At 40.7% G+C, this 14,184-nt stretch overlaps 1 protein-coding gene across 4 annotated transcripts in view; it reads left to right on the top strand.

The window, feature by feature from the left end:
- secisbp2l (SECIS binding protein 2-like) overlaps positions 1-13,770 on the top strand; it is a 37,220-nt gene extending 23,450 nt beyond the window's left edge. For 3 of the 4 annotated variants that reach the window (XM_073853922.1, XM_073853920.1, XM_073853919.1), the window contains 15 exons: positions 1,298-1,430; positions 1,561-1,769; positions 1,900-1,924; positions 2,002-2,114; positions 2,204-2,326; positions 2,578-2,667; positions 5,543-5,710; positions 5,800-5,941; positions 6,028-6,191; positions 6,285-6,393; positions 6,494-6,659; positions 8,248-8,465; positions 9,163-9,317; positions 11,300-11,519; positions 11,865-13,770. In XM_073853922.1, the coding sequence (XP_073710023.1) occupies positions 1,298-1,430; positions 1,561-1,769; positions 1,900-1,924; positions 2,002-2,114; positions 2,204-2,326; positions 2,578-2,667; positions 5,543-5,710; positions 5,800-5,941; positions 6,028-6,191; positions 6,285-6,393; positions 6,494-6,659; positions 8,248-8,465; positions 9,163-9,317; positions 11,300-11,519; positions 11,865-12,424 (2,595 nt within the window). In that variant the 3' untranslated portion in view covers positions 12,425-13,770. The remainder of the gene's footprint in view (positions 1-1,297; positions 1,431-1,560; positions 1,770-1,899; positions 1,925-2,001; positions 2,115-2,203; positions 2,327-2,577; positions 2,668-5,542; positions 5,711-5,799; positions 5,942-6,027; positions 6,192-6,284; positions 6,394-6,493; positions 6,660-8,247; positions 8,466-9,162; positions 9,318-11,299; positions 11,520-11,864) is intronic. The other variant, XM_073853921.1, reaches the window with a different exon arrangement.
- Positions 13,771-14,184: the final 414 nt, after the last annotated feature.

The following is a 14,184-nucleotide window of genomic DNA, read 5'->3' as shown; positions in this document are numbered from 1 at the left end:
TTTTGTTTGTGTTTCTAATAATGTTTGTTTGAGAACTTATATAAAGTCTGAGATGTGTTGTGTTTGTCTGTTGATCAGTCTCAGCAGATTAAACCCTTATACACCAAACGTGAAGCGTGCAATCACATTGCGTTGCACACTCTAGATTACTCGCAGGATTTAACTTCGTGTCATGCAAATTTTTCCCTCGAGTTGAATATTTTCAACTTGGGCGAAGACGCGTTTGAGGCAAATAGTGCATGTTTTCACGGAAAACGCACCGCCCATATCGTGTCATTTGCATCGCCCCACGCGAGGACGCGTCTGATCGCGTCTTTGCATTGACTTTGTATGTAATCTACTCGCGCAAATCATTGAACTCGCATCTGGTGTAAACACAGTTACTCTGAGATGATGATTTAATGTCTGCATGCTCTTGATCAAGAATCACAGTGGTTGTATCATTTCGGTTCAAAAGTATTGAATGAATATTGAAGATTTAAATGGTATTAAACGTTGTTTGGCTGGAAGTAAGCATTTTCTCAATCTAAAGTGAAAGTAAAGATAACATTAGTGAGTCTGCTACGCCCTCTGCAGGCATTTGTTATAATAAATAATATTACATAGGCTACATATTAAAGGCGGGGTGCATGATTTTTGAAAAACACTTGAAAAGGGAGTCGGTCCAAGTACCAAAACACACTTGTAGCCAATCAGCAGTAAGAGGCGTGTCTACTAACTGATATCGTTGTCTGGGTTGCGTGTGTGTGGGGTGGGTCTATCAAAAGAAGGTCCAGATTCTATTGGGGTAGGGGCGTGTTTGTTTAGGTGATTTCAAATATCAACATTGGCTTTCAGAGATCATGCACCCTCCTTTAAAAAGTCTAAAAGTCTCGTCTCGGTCTCATGAACCCAATCTCGTGTCTCGTCTTGTGTCTTGTCACATCTCTACCGAATATGATATTTTTAATGAAATACTGCATACTCCTAAATGCGCACTGCATAAAATACCCACAATGCAACTGGATCAACTTGATTTCCAGTGATGTGAACAATGATTTTTCATGATCTTTTTCCACTCGCCGAGTTAAACGTGATGAATAATGAGGTCATGTGACAACAGTTTTAGCACAATGATATACTATTTTACTATATTTATTAAGTATACACAGAATATGTACTGTACAGTTAGTAATGTAGTAGTATTCTTTTCCAGACACAGTCACAGAGAAATGAAAGCTCAAAGTTACATGGCACCTATCAGACACATTCAAATAGTTTAAACAAATGCTGATGTGTCATTTGCTTTTGCGTACAGCAGCCGGTGATTCAGCCAATGAGAGTCAAGCGCCCCGTGATGCGGAGTGTGGCGGTACAGAAGGAAGTAGGGGCAGCTGGACCTGATGGGAGATCCAAGACAGTGTTGCTGGTGGATGCTGCACAGCAGACGGGTAATTGACCTTTAACCTTGACCTGATTCATAGCCAACAGAAAGGACCCAGAAGTACACAACTTAATACATTATAATGGACAGCAGTGTTTGTGGAGTGACACAGATTGTTTGTTTGTGTGCTTGTTCAGATTTTCCAGGCGAGGCGTGCGGCAGATCCGATCAGTCGAATTCATTGCAATGGAAGAATAAAGCCCGACGCAGGCGCACATCACAACAAGAGTCATCCAGTGAGCACGGAGCCAGCGAGGCCGACATCGACAGTGACAGCGGCTACTGCAGCCCCAAACACAACCAGGGAGGTGTCAGCGTTTCAACCGGTCAACAGACAACTGCGGTGGTACATATAACACCTCACATCTCTGTTTCAGCTTTTGTCTTATTGTAATGTGTCTAACTCGGCTGTTCTCACATATGTGTCTCTGTGTGTCTCTCTATGTGTGTCTGTGTGTTTCTCTGTGTGTGTGCAGGCTGTGGACGCAAGTGTCATGACAGGTAAGTTGTATTGTGCCCAGCTGAAGTCTGATGAGTGACTTTGATGAGCGTGTTTAACCGTGTGTGTGTCTTTACAGCGGTTAGCTGGGGAAATGTTGGATCGCACAACATCCAGAAACCATGGACGGACAGATCTGTGTCCTACCAGAGAGGCGGCAGAGGGACCCCTGAGCAGAGGAACTATACGCAGGTAGAGCTCGACATCAGACACGCATCACAATCACACCACACACGAGGGTCACATCATGATCTGATATCTGTTGATGATTCTGATTTCAGCCGGAGATTCAGCCGAGTTTTGGAGGTCGTGCAGGAGTCCAGAGGAGATCACAGCATGTGTCAGCACTCAACACTCCAGAGACTCACAATACACACCTTACACCTGAGCCACTCTACTTTCAGGTACACACACACACACACACACACACACACACACACACACACACACACACACACACACACACACACACACACACACACACACACACACACACACACACACACACACACACACACACATAAACAAATAACATACTACTTTGTAGTAATGTATACTCTACCTGTCTGTCTGTGTATTGTGTGTGTGTTCGTGTGTTCGTGTGTTCGTGTGTGTGTGTGTGTGTGTGTGTGTGTGTGTGTGTGTGTGCTTGTAGGATGAAGAGGAGTTTCCTGATCTGAACACAGGTGGCGCTGCTCAACGTAGTAAACCAGAGCCAGCACAGCCCAAACTGCCCAAGACCCTGGTGAGTAGGCCTGGGGCGGTAACCGGATTACCGCCATACCGCGGTCACGTGACCCATGCCGCGGCTCTAAGCTCCTCACCGTCATAACCGCAAAAAAAAAAAACTTGGTCTGCACTTGTGTGTATATGTGGGGATATTATACACGCAGCTTGTTAACAACCGCAACTTGTTAACTGAATATTAAATGATATGATTTTAATATTAAATTGTCATTGAGTAGAAATACAGGTGACGTTGTCTGTCACTCATTTAAAGTAATACAAACATTTTATCTAATTTGAACGTGCAAACAGTCGCAACAGATCAACAACAGAATCAGGTTTCATACATTATCAAATTTTCACGCAACATAAAGAGCACGCGATCAGTCCGAGGATTAATATCCAAAGAGGTTAGATTGTCTCTTTTTCATCTAGCCTAAAACAGTGGCCATTTCTACAGCAGTACACATTTCAAAAAGTTTTGCTTTTGCGTCTTCTTTCTCTGTTTGTGGAAAAAGACAGATGTTTATGGTAAGGGTCGAGGAAAGAAGCGGTCTGTCCGAGCACGCGAGACAGAGGCGGACTGCCCGGGTGCGCGCGAGACAGACGGACCGCGTCATCTTGCACACACACACGCGTCTCCATGCAGCTTCCCAGCTATACTCAAGCACGGACACATATGCACTTCAAGTGATTTCTCATACAAATGGTTATTTTACCAGACCGTCAGGGCAGCAATAATTTGCGTCATTTACAGGCTATTCACAAATTAAGGATAGAAAAGTGGCGAAATGTCTGTCGGCATGTGTGGACACGCACAATGCGTTAACATTTTTTTTAACTGATAATATTAATTGTTCAAGTTGTTGAATGTTGAAATTAAAGAAATGTGGAAGGAAATAATATTCACTTTACATGTTCCTTAAGTAATTTGCACGTGTTTTGTATTGAAGATAAATAAATCATGCATGTTATTTAACTCATTGTCTTGCCAATAAACCGCAAAACCGCGGGAATTTGTTGATTACCAACCGCGGTAAAAAAAAAAATACAAACCGGCCCAGCCCTACTGGTGAGTGTTTTATTAAAAGAAATCTCGTTCACACAAATATGGTTTTAAAAACTTTTTGTCCACTTGTTTAACTACAATCCAACCTACCAAATGTGTGAGGAGTAGTAAGGTTGTGTGGGACGTTATATTAAAACATTTAAAGATAACTTAGAACTGTGATATAATATAATGTTTAACATTTTGCTGATTTTATCGGTTGATACGAGCCTCTGGCAGATATATCTGTATTGGCGTATATGCCTCAGCAGATATGAATGTTTAACAAATAAAATGCTTGTAAATGATGTAGTTGTTTGTCCAGTTAAGAGTGCTCCATTGTTTGCTACTGGAGAAACACTGCAGTGACACCAGCAAACCCTACTGAAAAATCCAGCTTGGTTTTAGCTGGTTTTGCTGGTGTAGGAAGCTGGTTTTGCCGGTGTAGCAAGCTTTTGGTCACTTTTTAAGCTGGTCTAGCTGGACTTGTCAGGCTGGGAGGACCAGCGTAAACCACATTAAACCAGCTAAACCAGTTACCAGCCTATGCTGGTCTTAGCTGAATTTTTCAGTAGGGAACCCTTTTACTTCAGTCAGTGATCTCGTGTTCAGACAAAACAGTCAAGCGCTGTCTTCACAACATCTTTACACCTGGAAATAAGACCGATTTGGTTGATTTGATTATAAGTGGATGAGAGAGACACATTCCCGTTTACAATCCGTCTCTTTTGTCCACTTCCGAGTGGGAGAAATTACGCATTTAAACTGATGCACACTAATATTAATAATAATAATAATAAAGTTAATTTTATGTAGCGCCATTCACCAAGTTATTTATAATAAACGAAGTTTACTCATTTTGGATAATAAAGTTAGATGTTAAATGTTAGATATCTTTGTCACATCATTATAAGTGTTTGATCACCACATTTAACTAATCATTGCAAAAATGTATTTATACAGTAAATTCTGTTTATATATATATATAGTAGCAGTATATTGTTAGGACACTCTTAACATTTGTGTGACACTTGTTCTGTCAAATAGTGGAGAAACTATTGCACATTTTTAAGACATTTTAAGGAACGCATGCATGTTTTAACATGACAATTAAAAAACAACTCTGATAAAAATGTGCGACATGTCCCTGATATGTGATGTGTAGGACAAAGGTTCAAAATGCTGTGCAGTACAAATCCACATGAAAACACAAAAACATGATAAGTGCTGTCAAGAGCACCCAAAACCAACATGTGGTGATATAACCCTAACCGTAAAGCCAATCAGAAGAAAAAAAGGTTATTACCAGAAATATTTTGGCTACGGCTGCGTCTGAAAGCTTAGGCGTGTGAAAGATAATCGTCAGACGCGGAAGTAAGCGCAAAGTAACGCATAAAAGTCTCTCCTCGACTAAAGCAGTTGGCAGAGAAACTGCGAAAATAAAAACTGATGTTAAATTTACAGGTTCTGGAGACACGAAAAGAGATAAAACAATATAGCTTAAGACAGATATGCCGTCTGCTTTTTTATCAACTATTATGTACTATAGGCGATGACGTCACTACCTGCGAGAAACCTGACAAATCTCCAAGTCCCATGTAAACGCAGTTGTCTGCGTAGCCGGTTTATTGATTTGCATGTAAACGCATGAAAACAGTTAATAAGCAGATTTTTGATAGTTATCCGCTTATTCTGTGCATGTAAACGTACTCACTGACTTCGGCAGCATGAACACAGCTCTGGGAAACACATTCAGACAGCCTTCATAGGCAGCGTAATGCAATTCTGTTTGAAATATAAACAGAGAGCGCCTTTGCTAATCCTATATTTAAAAAAATGTTTTCAGCTGGATAACCTTCCAGAGAATTCACCCATCAGCATTGTACAGACACCCATTCCCATCACCAGCTCAGTACCCAAAAGAGCAAAGAGTCAGAGGAAGAAAGCTCTCGCCGCTGCTCTGGCCACAGCACAGGAGTATTCAGAGATCAGTATGGAGCAGAAGAAACTTCAGGTACACACAGAGAGAGACACCATCACAGCTTCTGTTAGTATTAAAGCTCAGTGTTGATTGAGATAAATGTGTTGTGTATGTGTGGAAAGGAGGCGCTCTCCAAAGCAGCAGGGAAGAAGAGCAGGACTCCAGTACAGTTAGATCTGGGAGACATGTTGGCAGCACTTGAGAAACAACAACAGGCTATGAAGGCACGACAGCTGAACAACACCAAACCATTGACGTACACAGGTACACACACATTAACACACACACACACACACATTACACATGAATGAAATGAAAATATTCAGTTTGATGTTTGTGTGTGTTTTCAGTTGGGACAGTAGGAGCTCTACACACTAAAGATAACACTTCATTATCAGCCGTCAAACATTCATACACCCCACCACACAACATCCTGGACTCCACTGCTCCTCGTGTCAAGAGAGGAAAAGAACGAGAGATTCCCAAAGTCAAGAAGACCACCGCCATGAAGAAGGTGCTCAAGAACGTCACATGACACTGAACGTGAGCAGAAATGACATCATCACACAACATTAACTCCTGTGTGTCTCTCTATCTCTCTCTGTAGATAATTCTGCAGGAGCGTGAGGTGAAGAAAGGCAAGAGTTCGACAGATCAGAGTGTGTCTGGAGCTGAAGATCAGAGAGACGCTGATACCCTTACACAGGAACAGGATGGTACATCATCTATAACACACACACACAAACATGTGCATTATATATCCTGATTAAAGAGTGATTATTTATGAATGTGTGTGTGTGTGTGTGTGTTTTGTAGAGAACGGTCTGAGCGTGCCCAGCGATGCGTCGTTGTCTCCAGCGAGTCAGAATTCTCCGTACAGCATCACACCTGTATCTCAGGGATCACCTGGCAGCTCGGGCATCGGCAGCCCTATGGCTACATCTGCCATTACCAAGATACACAGCCGCAGGTTCAGAGAGTAAGTACACAAACACACAACACACATGTTGTTTTAAGTCCATTGGTCTGGTCAAGGTGTGTATGAGACACTGTATGATTATATTAAATTATGCAAAATCCACTTTGACAAGGTGTTTGGACATAAATGTGTGTTGGCAGTGTGTGAACACAACCACCCTACAATACAAAAATCCACCCACATTTAGGGTTAAAATCACTGATCTATATAAATGACTGGATTGCGCATGACGTCACACTTGTGAAGCCACCGCGCCGCCATGTTGGTATACCCAAACGTTCTATTAAATCAATGGACGTTGTCAGATTTTAATGATAAAACATCACTTTACTCGTCTTCGTTTTTATATGTGAAGTTACCCTGTACATTATTACAACACAAACGTTCAAAGCATGTAAATAGTTATTTACTGAAAGTTGTACATTTTGCGTTTTAAACAGTTATTATACATTCATCTTCATTACAGTATCAGATCAGCAGACAGACCGCAGCATATTTAGTATTAATGACAAACCTGCTCATTCTGAATTCTAAATAAATAATCATGCTTTGTACCGTATGTGCATGCAATAATTTGCTAGTTTTGTAATTATGTTATCTAAACTTACAAGTTACCTAAACTTATTTAGAGAAATAACGCTGACCGTCACCGTGTAGCTGAATGTCAAAAAAAAACTTTATTTATACCCGTGTCATTAACAAATGCAACAGACACACTCACCTTAACGGTTTTTTGTAAATCCATTATCCTGCCCGATTAAAACATAAATATTGCAAATAACACCAGAATTAACAAATAATTAACGTACACATATCCTAAAAATTAACCTTGTGTAACTGATACGCTGTAAATGGGGTAAATTTTGATCATGATTTTGAATGGAAGTCAATGACGCTCTCTGCCGGTTGGGTATACCAAGATGGCGGCTCGAACTCTGCGCTGGCTTCACCTCACACAGTTACGTCAAGCGTTCTATGCGCAATCCAGTCATTTATATAGATCAGTGGTTAAAATCCACCCCATTTATTCCCCATTAAACCAAAGTAGTCTCATTAGAGCTGCTGTTTTGATTCTCTTTGTTAATGTGATGTCACACTGATAAAGCCCTGCCCCCACAGCCACAGACTGATGGGTTATTTTTACCCAAAAGCTTTTCTAAATGTGTTTGTTAGCACAATGTGTAGCCCTAAAGATACCGTATCACATGAATCAGATCTATTTTAACAGAACGCTCATTTGCATGTATAGGTTTGACATAAAAGCAGCTCTTTTCTTCAGAAATATTCAAGGTGCAGCTGAGACTTATATAACATCTTGTTCAAATGGGCATAAAGTATATTCACAGCTCTTCATGTTTACAGGGCAATACTTGTAGCCAATTTTGTTTTCTGGTCTGAAATGAAAAGTAAGGCATTTATTACGGTTGATATGTTGGAGAGGATGTTAATATGATGGCCAGTGATTCTAAAGCCTTTTTCAGACCGAGATTACGGAACATACACTGAAAATGCTTTTGGGATTTGTCTGGGATCGTTTGATGTTGAGTGGAGAAGCTGTGAATCCAGTGTTGTGTGTCTCTTTCAGAGAGTACTGTAATCAGGTGTTAAGTAAAGAGATCGATGAAAGCGTGACGCTGCTCCTGCAGGAGTTGGTTCGGTTTCAAGAGCGTGTCTATCAGAAAGAGCCCAGTAAAGCCAAAGCCAAGCGAAGACTGGTGATGGGATTGAGAGAGGTCACCAAACACATGAAACTAAACAAGATCAAGTGTGTCATCATCTCACCCAACTGTGAGAAGATTCAGGCTAAAGGTGAGCGAGTTAATAATAACTATATATATATATATATATATATATATATATATATATATATATATATATATATATATATATATATATATATATATATATATATATACAGTTTACAGTCTGATCTGACCCGCACTCGAGCACGTTTGACTCCTAAAGGCCTGAACCGGATTCACAAAACAGACTTTGATTGTCACATACTGTATAAGAGATGATTTGCTGGTCAACAAATTATTATTATATAATTCTATTCATTTTATTTTAAATGCATATCACATTTACCAATTAACCTATACAGTAAACAGTACAGTTACCCAACATGTGAAACTTTTAGACCCAAACCCGCTCGGGTCTCGGTTTTCATATGGACCCATGAAGACTCCATTGTGTTGAGAGAGAACACTTATCTTTTAGTTTTCTTTGAAACAAAACATGTTATAATGACAGAAACGTGCTCGGGTCCAGATGATTTAGTGCCGTTTATGTGCAGACCTGTGAAAGAATAGTGAGGGGTACAGATCAAGACAACAGGGCCAAATGTGAGCAGACTTTAGGGTTAGGGTCTGCACTAATAACTGTGTTAGTGTTGTTTCTGTCATGTGTTTATATTTTGGAATAATGTGTGTGTGTGTGTGTGTGTGTGTGTGTGTGTGTGTGTGTGTGTGTGTGTGTGTGTGTGTGTGTGTGTGTGTGTGTGCAGGTGGTCTGGATGAGGCTCTTTATAATGTCATCGCTATGGCAAGAGAGCAAGAAATCCCATTTGTGTTTGCTCTGGGACGTAAAGCTCTCGGTCGCTGTGTGAATAAACTCGTGCCTGTGAGCGTCGTGGGAATATTTAACTTCTCTGGTGCAGAGGTACACAAACACATGCACACACACACACACACACAAACACAGACACGCACACACGCACGCACGCACGCACACACACACACACACACACACACACACACACACACACACACACACACACTCACTCATGTTTGCATATGTGGTTTACTGTGACTTTTAATAGACACAACAGTTTATATTACAAATCTAATGACCTTTGACACTTCAGCTATGTCCCAATTCAAGGGTTGGATCCTTCAAAGAGAACTGAAATAAGACGTCTAGTCTTCGAAGGACTCATAATTTGCATTGAGACATTTCTGACTTATTATCATTATATCATTATTAAAAATGGAACCAGAAAAATATGATGATTTTTTTGGAATAATATGTCACGTTGATGTAGATTAAACTAACCAACAGTATATCAAATTAATAAATATTTGAAATATACACTACATAAACAGAATAATATTAATACAAAACATAACTTATAATACTAAACCAGTGACAAGAATGTTTTCTGACAAATACACACTTTTATTTAATTGTTATTTTAAATATCCAGCCGTTACAGGCGTGCAGTGAATCTTGGGATAGCTGGATACATTTGTTCCATCTTTAACAGCACAGAGAACACATTTTAAGGCTTTATTTTAAGCATCCTTCGAATTGGGACGGCCTCACTGACCTTCAGTCATGCTGCTGCGACGCAATCGGTCTTCGAAGTTTGCAGGTTCGAATTGGGACACAGCAGATGTTGTTCAGATTATGAGGATTCAAGAAGTGTATTTATATTCATGCTGAAATGGAGGGGTTCATTGTAATGTTAAATGTGAAACACAGTAAGCAGTCTGCCAGAACTGAATGAGATGATGCGATGATTCTTAATTGAAGAGAAGCACTCAATGCGTCTGATTGATGTTTGCTTTACTGAAGACTTTTAAGTTATACATATGTTGTATGTGTGTGGTTTCTGAAAGGAATTAAAGAATAAACTTAGTAAGATAAATATACAAATGTTCCATAATAAACATTAAACTAAATAACACACAATATAAATGTAATAGAAACACTAAATACTAAAGTATGGGTGCTTATGTTTGAATGTCCACAAGAGGGCGACATTAATCCGTGAATACAGCATGAAGTCAGCTAAACATGTCTGGACATATACTAATGATTGCAGCGTGCAAATAAGAATCATTGCATAAGGGCCAATTCACACCGGCTGCGTGGCGTATCTGTTGCGTGTCAGTTCCGTCGCGTTTTCTGTGTCTGTACATACCAGAAGCGTGCTATAGGTGACATATATTTTGCCTGGAAACGCTTCCAAGACGCTTGCGTGTGGCGTGAAAAATAGCCGTCGGTCCTATTCCTAGCATGCACGCGTTTTAGGCACGGCTGTGAACTGTCAAACCTCCTAACATTGGAGCCTAAATAAAAACGGACACGCCACGCAGCTGAGACGCACACGCCACGCAGCTGAGACGCACACGCCACGCAGCCGGTGTGAATTGGCCCTAACATGCACCCATCATAATACTAAATTGCAATAATAACATATTGTACAATGTATATGTTTGAATGAATATCTTACAACAAAGACATCTCAGCAATATTGTTAAGTACGCTGAATCAAACAGGTGGAACAAACAGATGCTATGCATTCATTGACTAATGATTACCTAACGAACAGAGTATATATATATATATATATATAAAGCAATCACAACTTACTGCATATGTACGCACACTGTAACCCAGTACAACTCAAATTAGTCTTCGAAACGAAACTTAACTAAACTGAATACAGCTGCTGAACTCTTAATCATCTCACGTGCACCGAGTCTCTCTTCCCGATCGGCGAATTAGCTCCTCCTACCACGGTGATGTCACATATATGCAGAACACTCTGATTGATCAGAATTATTTACGACTCAAAGACAACTGAGGCTTTTGTACACATGCTGTTATATTAATACATTCATACTGTGTGTGTTCAGGATTTGTTTAATAAGCTGGTGTGTCTGACTGAAGAGGCACGGAGAGCGTATAAAGACATGGTGAACGCTCTGGAGCAGGAGCAGGCTGAGGAGGCTCTGAAGAACGTCAAGAAGGTCACGCATCACATGGGTCACTCCAGAAACCCATCTGCTGCCAGCGCCATCTCATTCTGCAGTGTCATCTCTGAACCCATCTCAGAAGTCAATGAGAAGGAATACGGTAATGAAGGTTTTACTGCGGTAACACCGCATTCTGTGGAGCAAATCACTTTTTACGTTTAGTAAACGGACACAAATAAAACACATTGAGCAAAAATCTAAATATTTTCAAACATTAAAGAAAAAACGATGATGGGAGCTTAACACTCTTATTTGGTGACCTTCAATAATCAATGTTTAGACCTAACACGTGTGTGTGTGACATTTCTACACTGACTATAAATCTCAGTCTTGTTCTTCTTAAAGTCTCCACCACCTAAACATCTCATGACGTTCATGCAGACGATGATCAGTTGTTAATAAATCCGTGACTGATGTGTTTTTATGTCTCTGTGTGTGTCTGTAGAAACTAACTGGAGGACTATGGTGGAGAACACAGACGCCCCTGAACCACTTGGGTCTGAGCTCAGCGGCAGGGCCGCCATCAGAGAGCCAGAGGTCACCACGCCCGCCCCGCAGCCGCCACCTGCCCCGACCCCAGCGGCCGCTCGAGCTCCAGAGAGAGAGGAGTCCCGCACGGACGACCGTTTGGAGTGGGCATCGCAGCGGAGCACGGATACGGGCTCGCTGGACGGCAGCTGCCGCGATCACCTCAACTCCTCCATCACCAGCACCACCAGCACACTGGTGCCCGGCATGCTGGAGGAGGAAGAGGAGGAGGAAGAGGAGGAAGAGGACTACCCACCTGAACCCATCTCTGTGCAGGTGCCGCCGCTCAGCTGCAGGATCGAGTCGTGGGTCTCCAAAACACTGGAGAACCTGCAGCTGCACAGACAGAGCGACGGCAGCACTGATGATGAAGATGAGGACGGGCGGGTGAGCGACGAAGAGCTCGACTCATCTGACCTGACGGAACCGACGCCCGATGACAAGGATGTGCTGGAACCTGCCGTTCACACAGGCTGATGCACATTCCCTCTCTTTCTCTCTCTCTCTCTCTCTCTCTTTCAGTTCATTACAGAGTTTCAAACACAAACATTGACTCAGGAAAATTTAATGGACAAACCAACACTCACCAACTCTCTTTCATTCTCTCACTCACTCACACTCATTTTGTTTAAACCTGTGTGACTTTCATTCTTCTGTGAAAGACAAATGGAGATGTTGAGCAGAATCTCCACACTGCTTTGATAAACATCTTTCTCTGTGACACAGCAGGTGTGAGAGGAGAATGAAGGAAATAAAGTTCATTCCAGCACACAAATAGACGCTGATGTGTCTAAACTCACAGACTTATTTCTCACAACCTTTCATCTTTTGTCTATGTTTGGTTTTACCCGTCAGCTCAATCAACTCAAACAAAAACAAACCATTAACAAAAAGTGGAGAAAAAACAGCAGACTTGAGCGATTCCTGTGTAACTAATGAATCCTGATGTGTAAATAACATGTTTCTAATATTCAGTCTTACTGGCTTCTATTTATCGTGCTTTTATTAAAATGGATCTGCTGATTTCAACCGGTCTATCATTTGTCTTTGGGTTAAATGGGTTTGTTTTCCTGTGAGTTTATCATGTACTGTATTCTGGTGCTTTTGCTTTGGGTCTGATCAACATCAGTCTGAACCGATGACTTTACTGACATCTCAAGAGATGAGGATATTTCTCACACAAATAACACTATAAAGACAACAAGGCTTATTTTTGGAGCAGATTATTATCATCACACTCTATGCACCTAAAATCTGCTTTGTTGTCTTTATTTCTATTGGTAGATGTTTGGGTGACAGGACGATTAAAGAAATGTTTCTGTAACTTCTCTTAACTTTCTCTTTCATTCATCTTTAGTGTTAACAGAGATCTGAGGAAACACATGAAGGATTCCTAACATTATAATGTTTGTTATAATCTAAATGTGATCTCTTGGTAAATGTCTTTATGAAGGGTTAATTATTGACTAATGTGTGAGAGAGTCAGACTGGATTTTCAGTGATGATTGTTTTACTCATGTAAACAGTGTAAATGTTGTGAAGCAGCAAGACTTAAACAGTGCAATAAGATTACTGTAGCAGAACTGATGTTAGCACCATCATGTTTGAGTCAATGTGGTGCTAATGGAGCTCTCTCTCTTTCTTTCTCTCTCTCTTTCTCTCTATTGACTTTCATTGACTTGTCTTTTGCACTATGTATATAATCCTGACCATGCTTCAGTAACTGATGTGACGTCACGTGTGTCTTTTATAATAGTGAAGCGTTTGTCCATCTGTAACTTCTGACCGATCATTAATAGAATTAAACTCTTTTCAGTAAATGATCTTTAGTGCCACGTCTTTAATTGTGTTTGAATGATTAAAGTGAATCGTTTGTTTTAGGTGACAAAATTACTTTTCTACATTAAGCTACGTTTTAGTCCTGAGTGTACATTTACATTTAAAGATAAAACACGCAGAGCTGGACTTGGTTGTATCCACTGTGATTGAAAGATTGCTTTCTATCTGATATACACTCACCTAAAGGATTATTAGGAACACCATACTAATACTCTGTTTCACCTTCAGAACTGACTTAATTCTACGTGGCATTGATTCAACAAGCTGCTGAAAGCATTCTTTAGAAATGTTGGCCCATATTGATAGGATAGCATCTTGCAGTTGATGGAGACTTGTGAGATGCACATCCAGGACACAAAGCTTCCGTTCCACCACATCACAAAGATGCTCTATTGGGT

The sequence above is a fragment of the Misgurnus anguillicaudatus genome, chromosome 15, assembly GCF_027580225.2.
Source record: "Misgurnus anguillicaudatus chromosome 15, ASM2758022v2, whole genome shotgun sequence".
NCBI lineage: Eukaryota > Metazoa > Chordata > Actinopteri > Cypriniformes > Cobitidae > Misgurnus > Misgurnus anguillicaudatus.
Note: the sequence above shows the minus strand (reverse complement) of the source record. Positions and strands in the feature narration are given on the sequence as shown.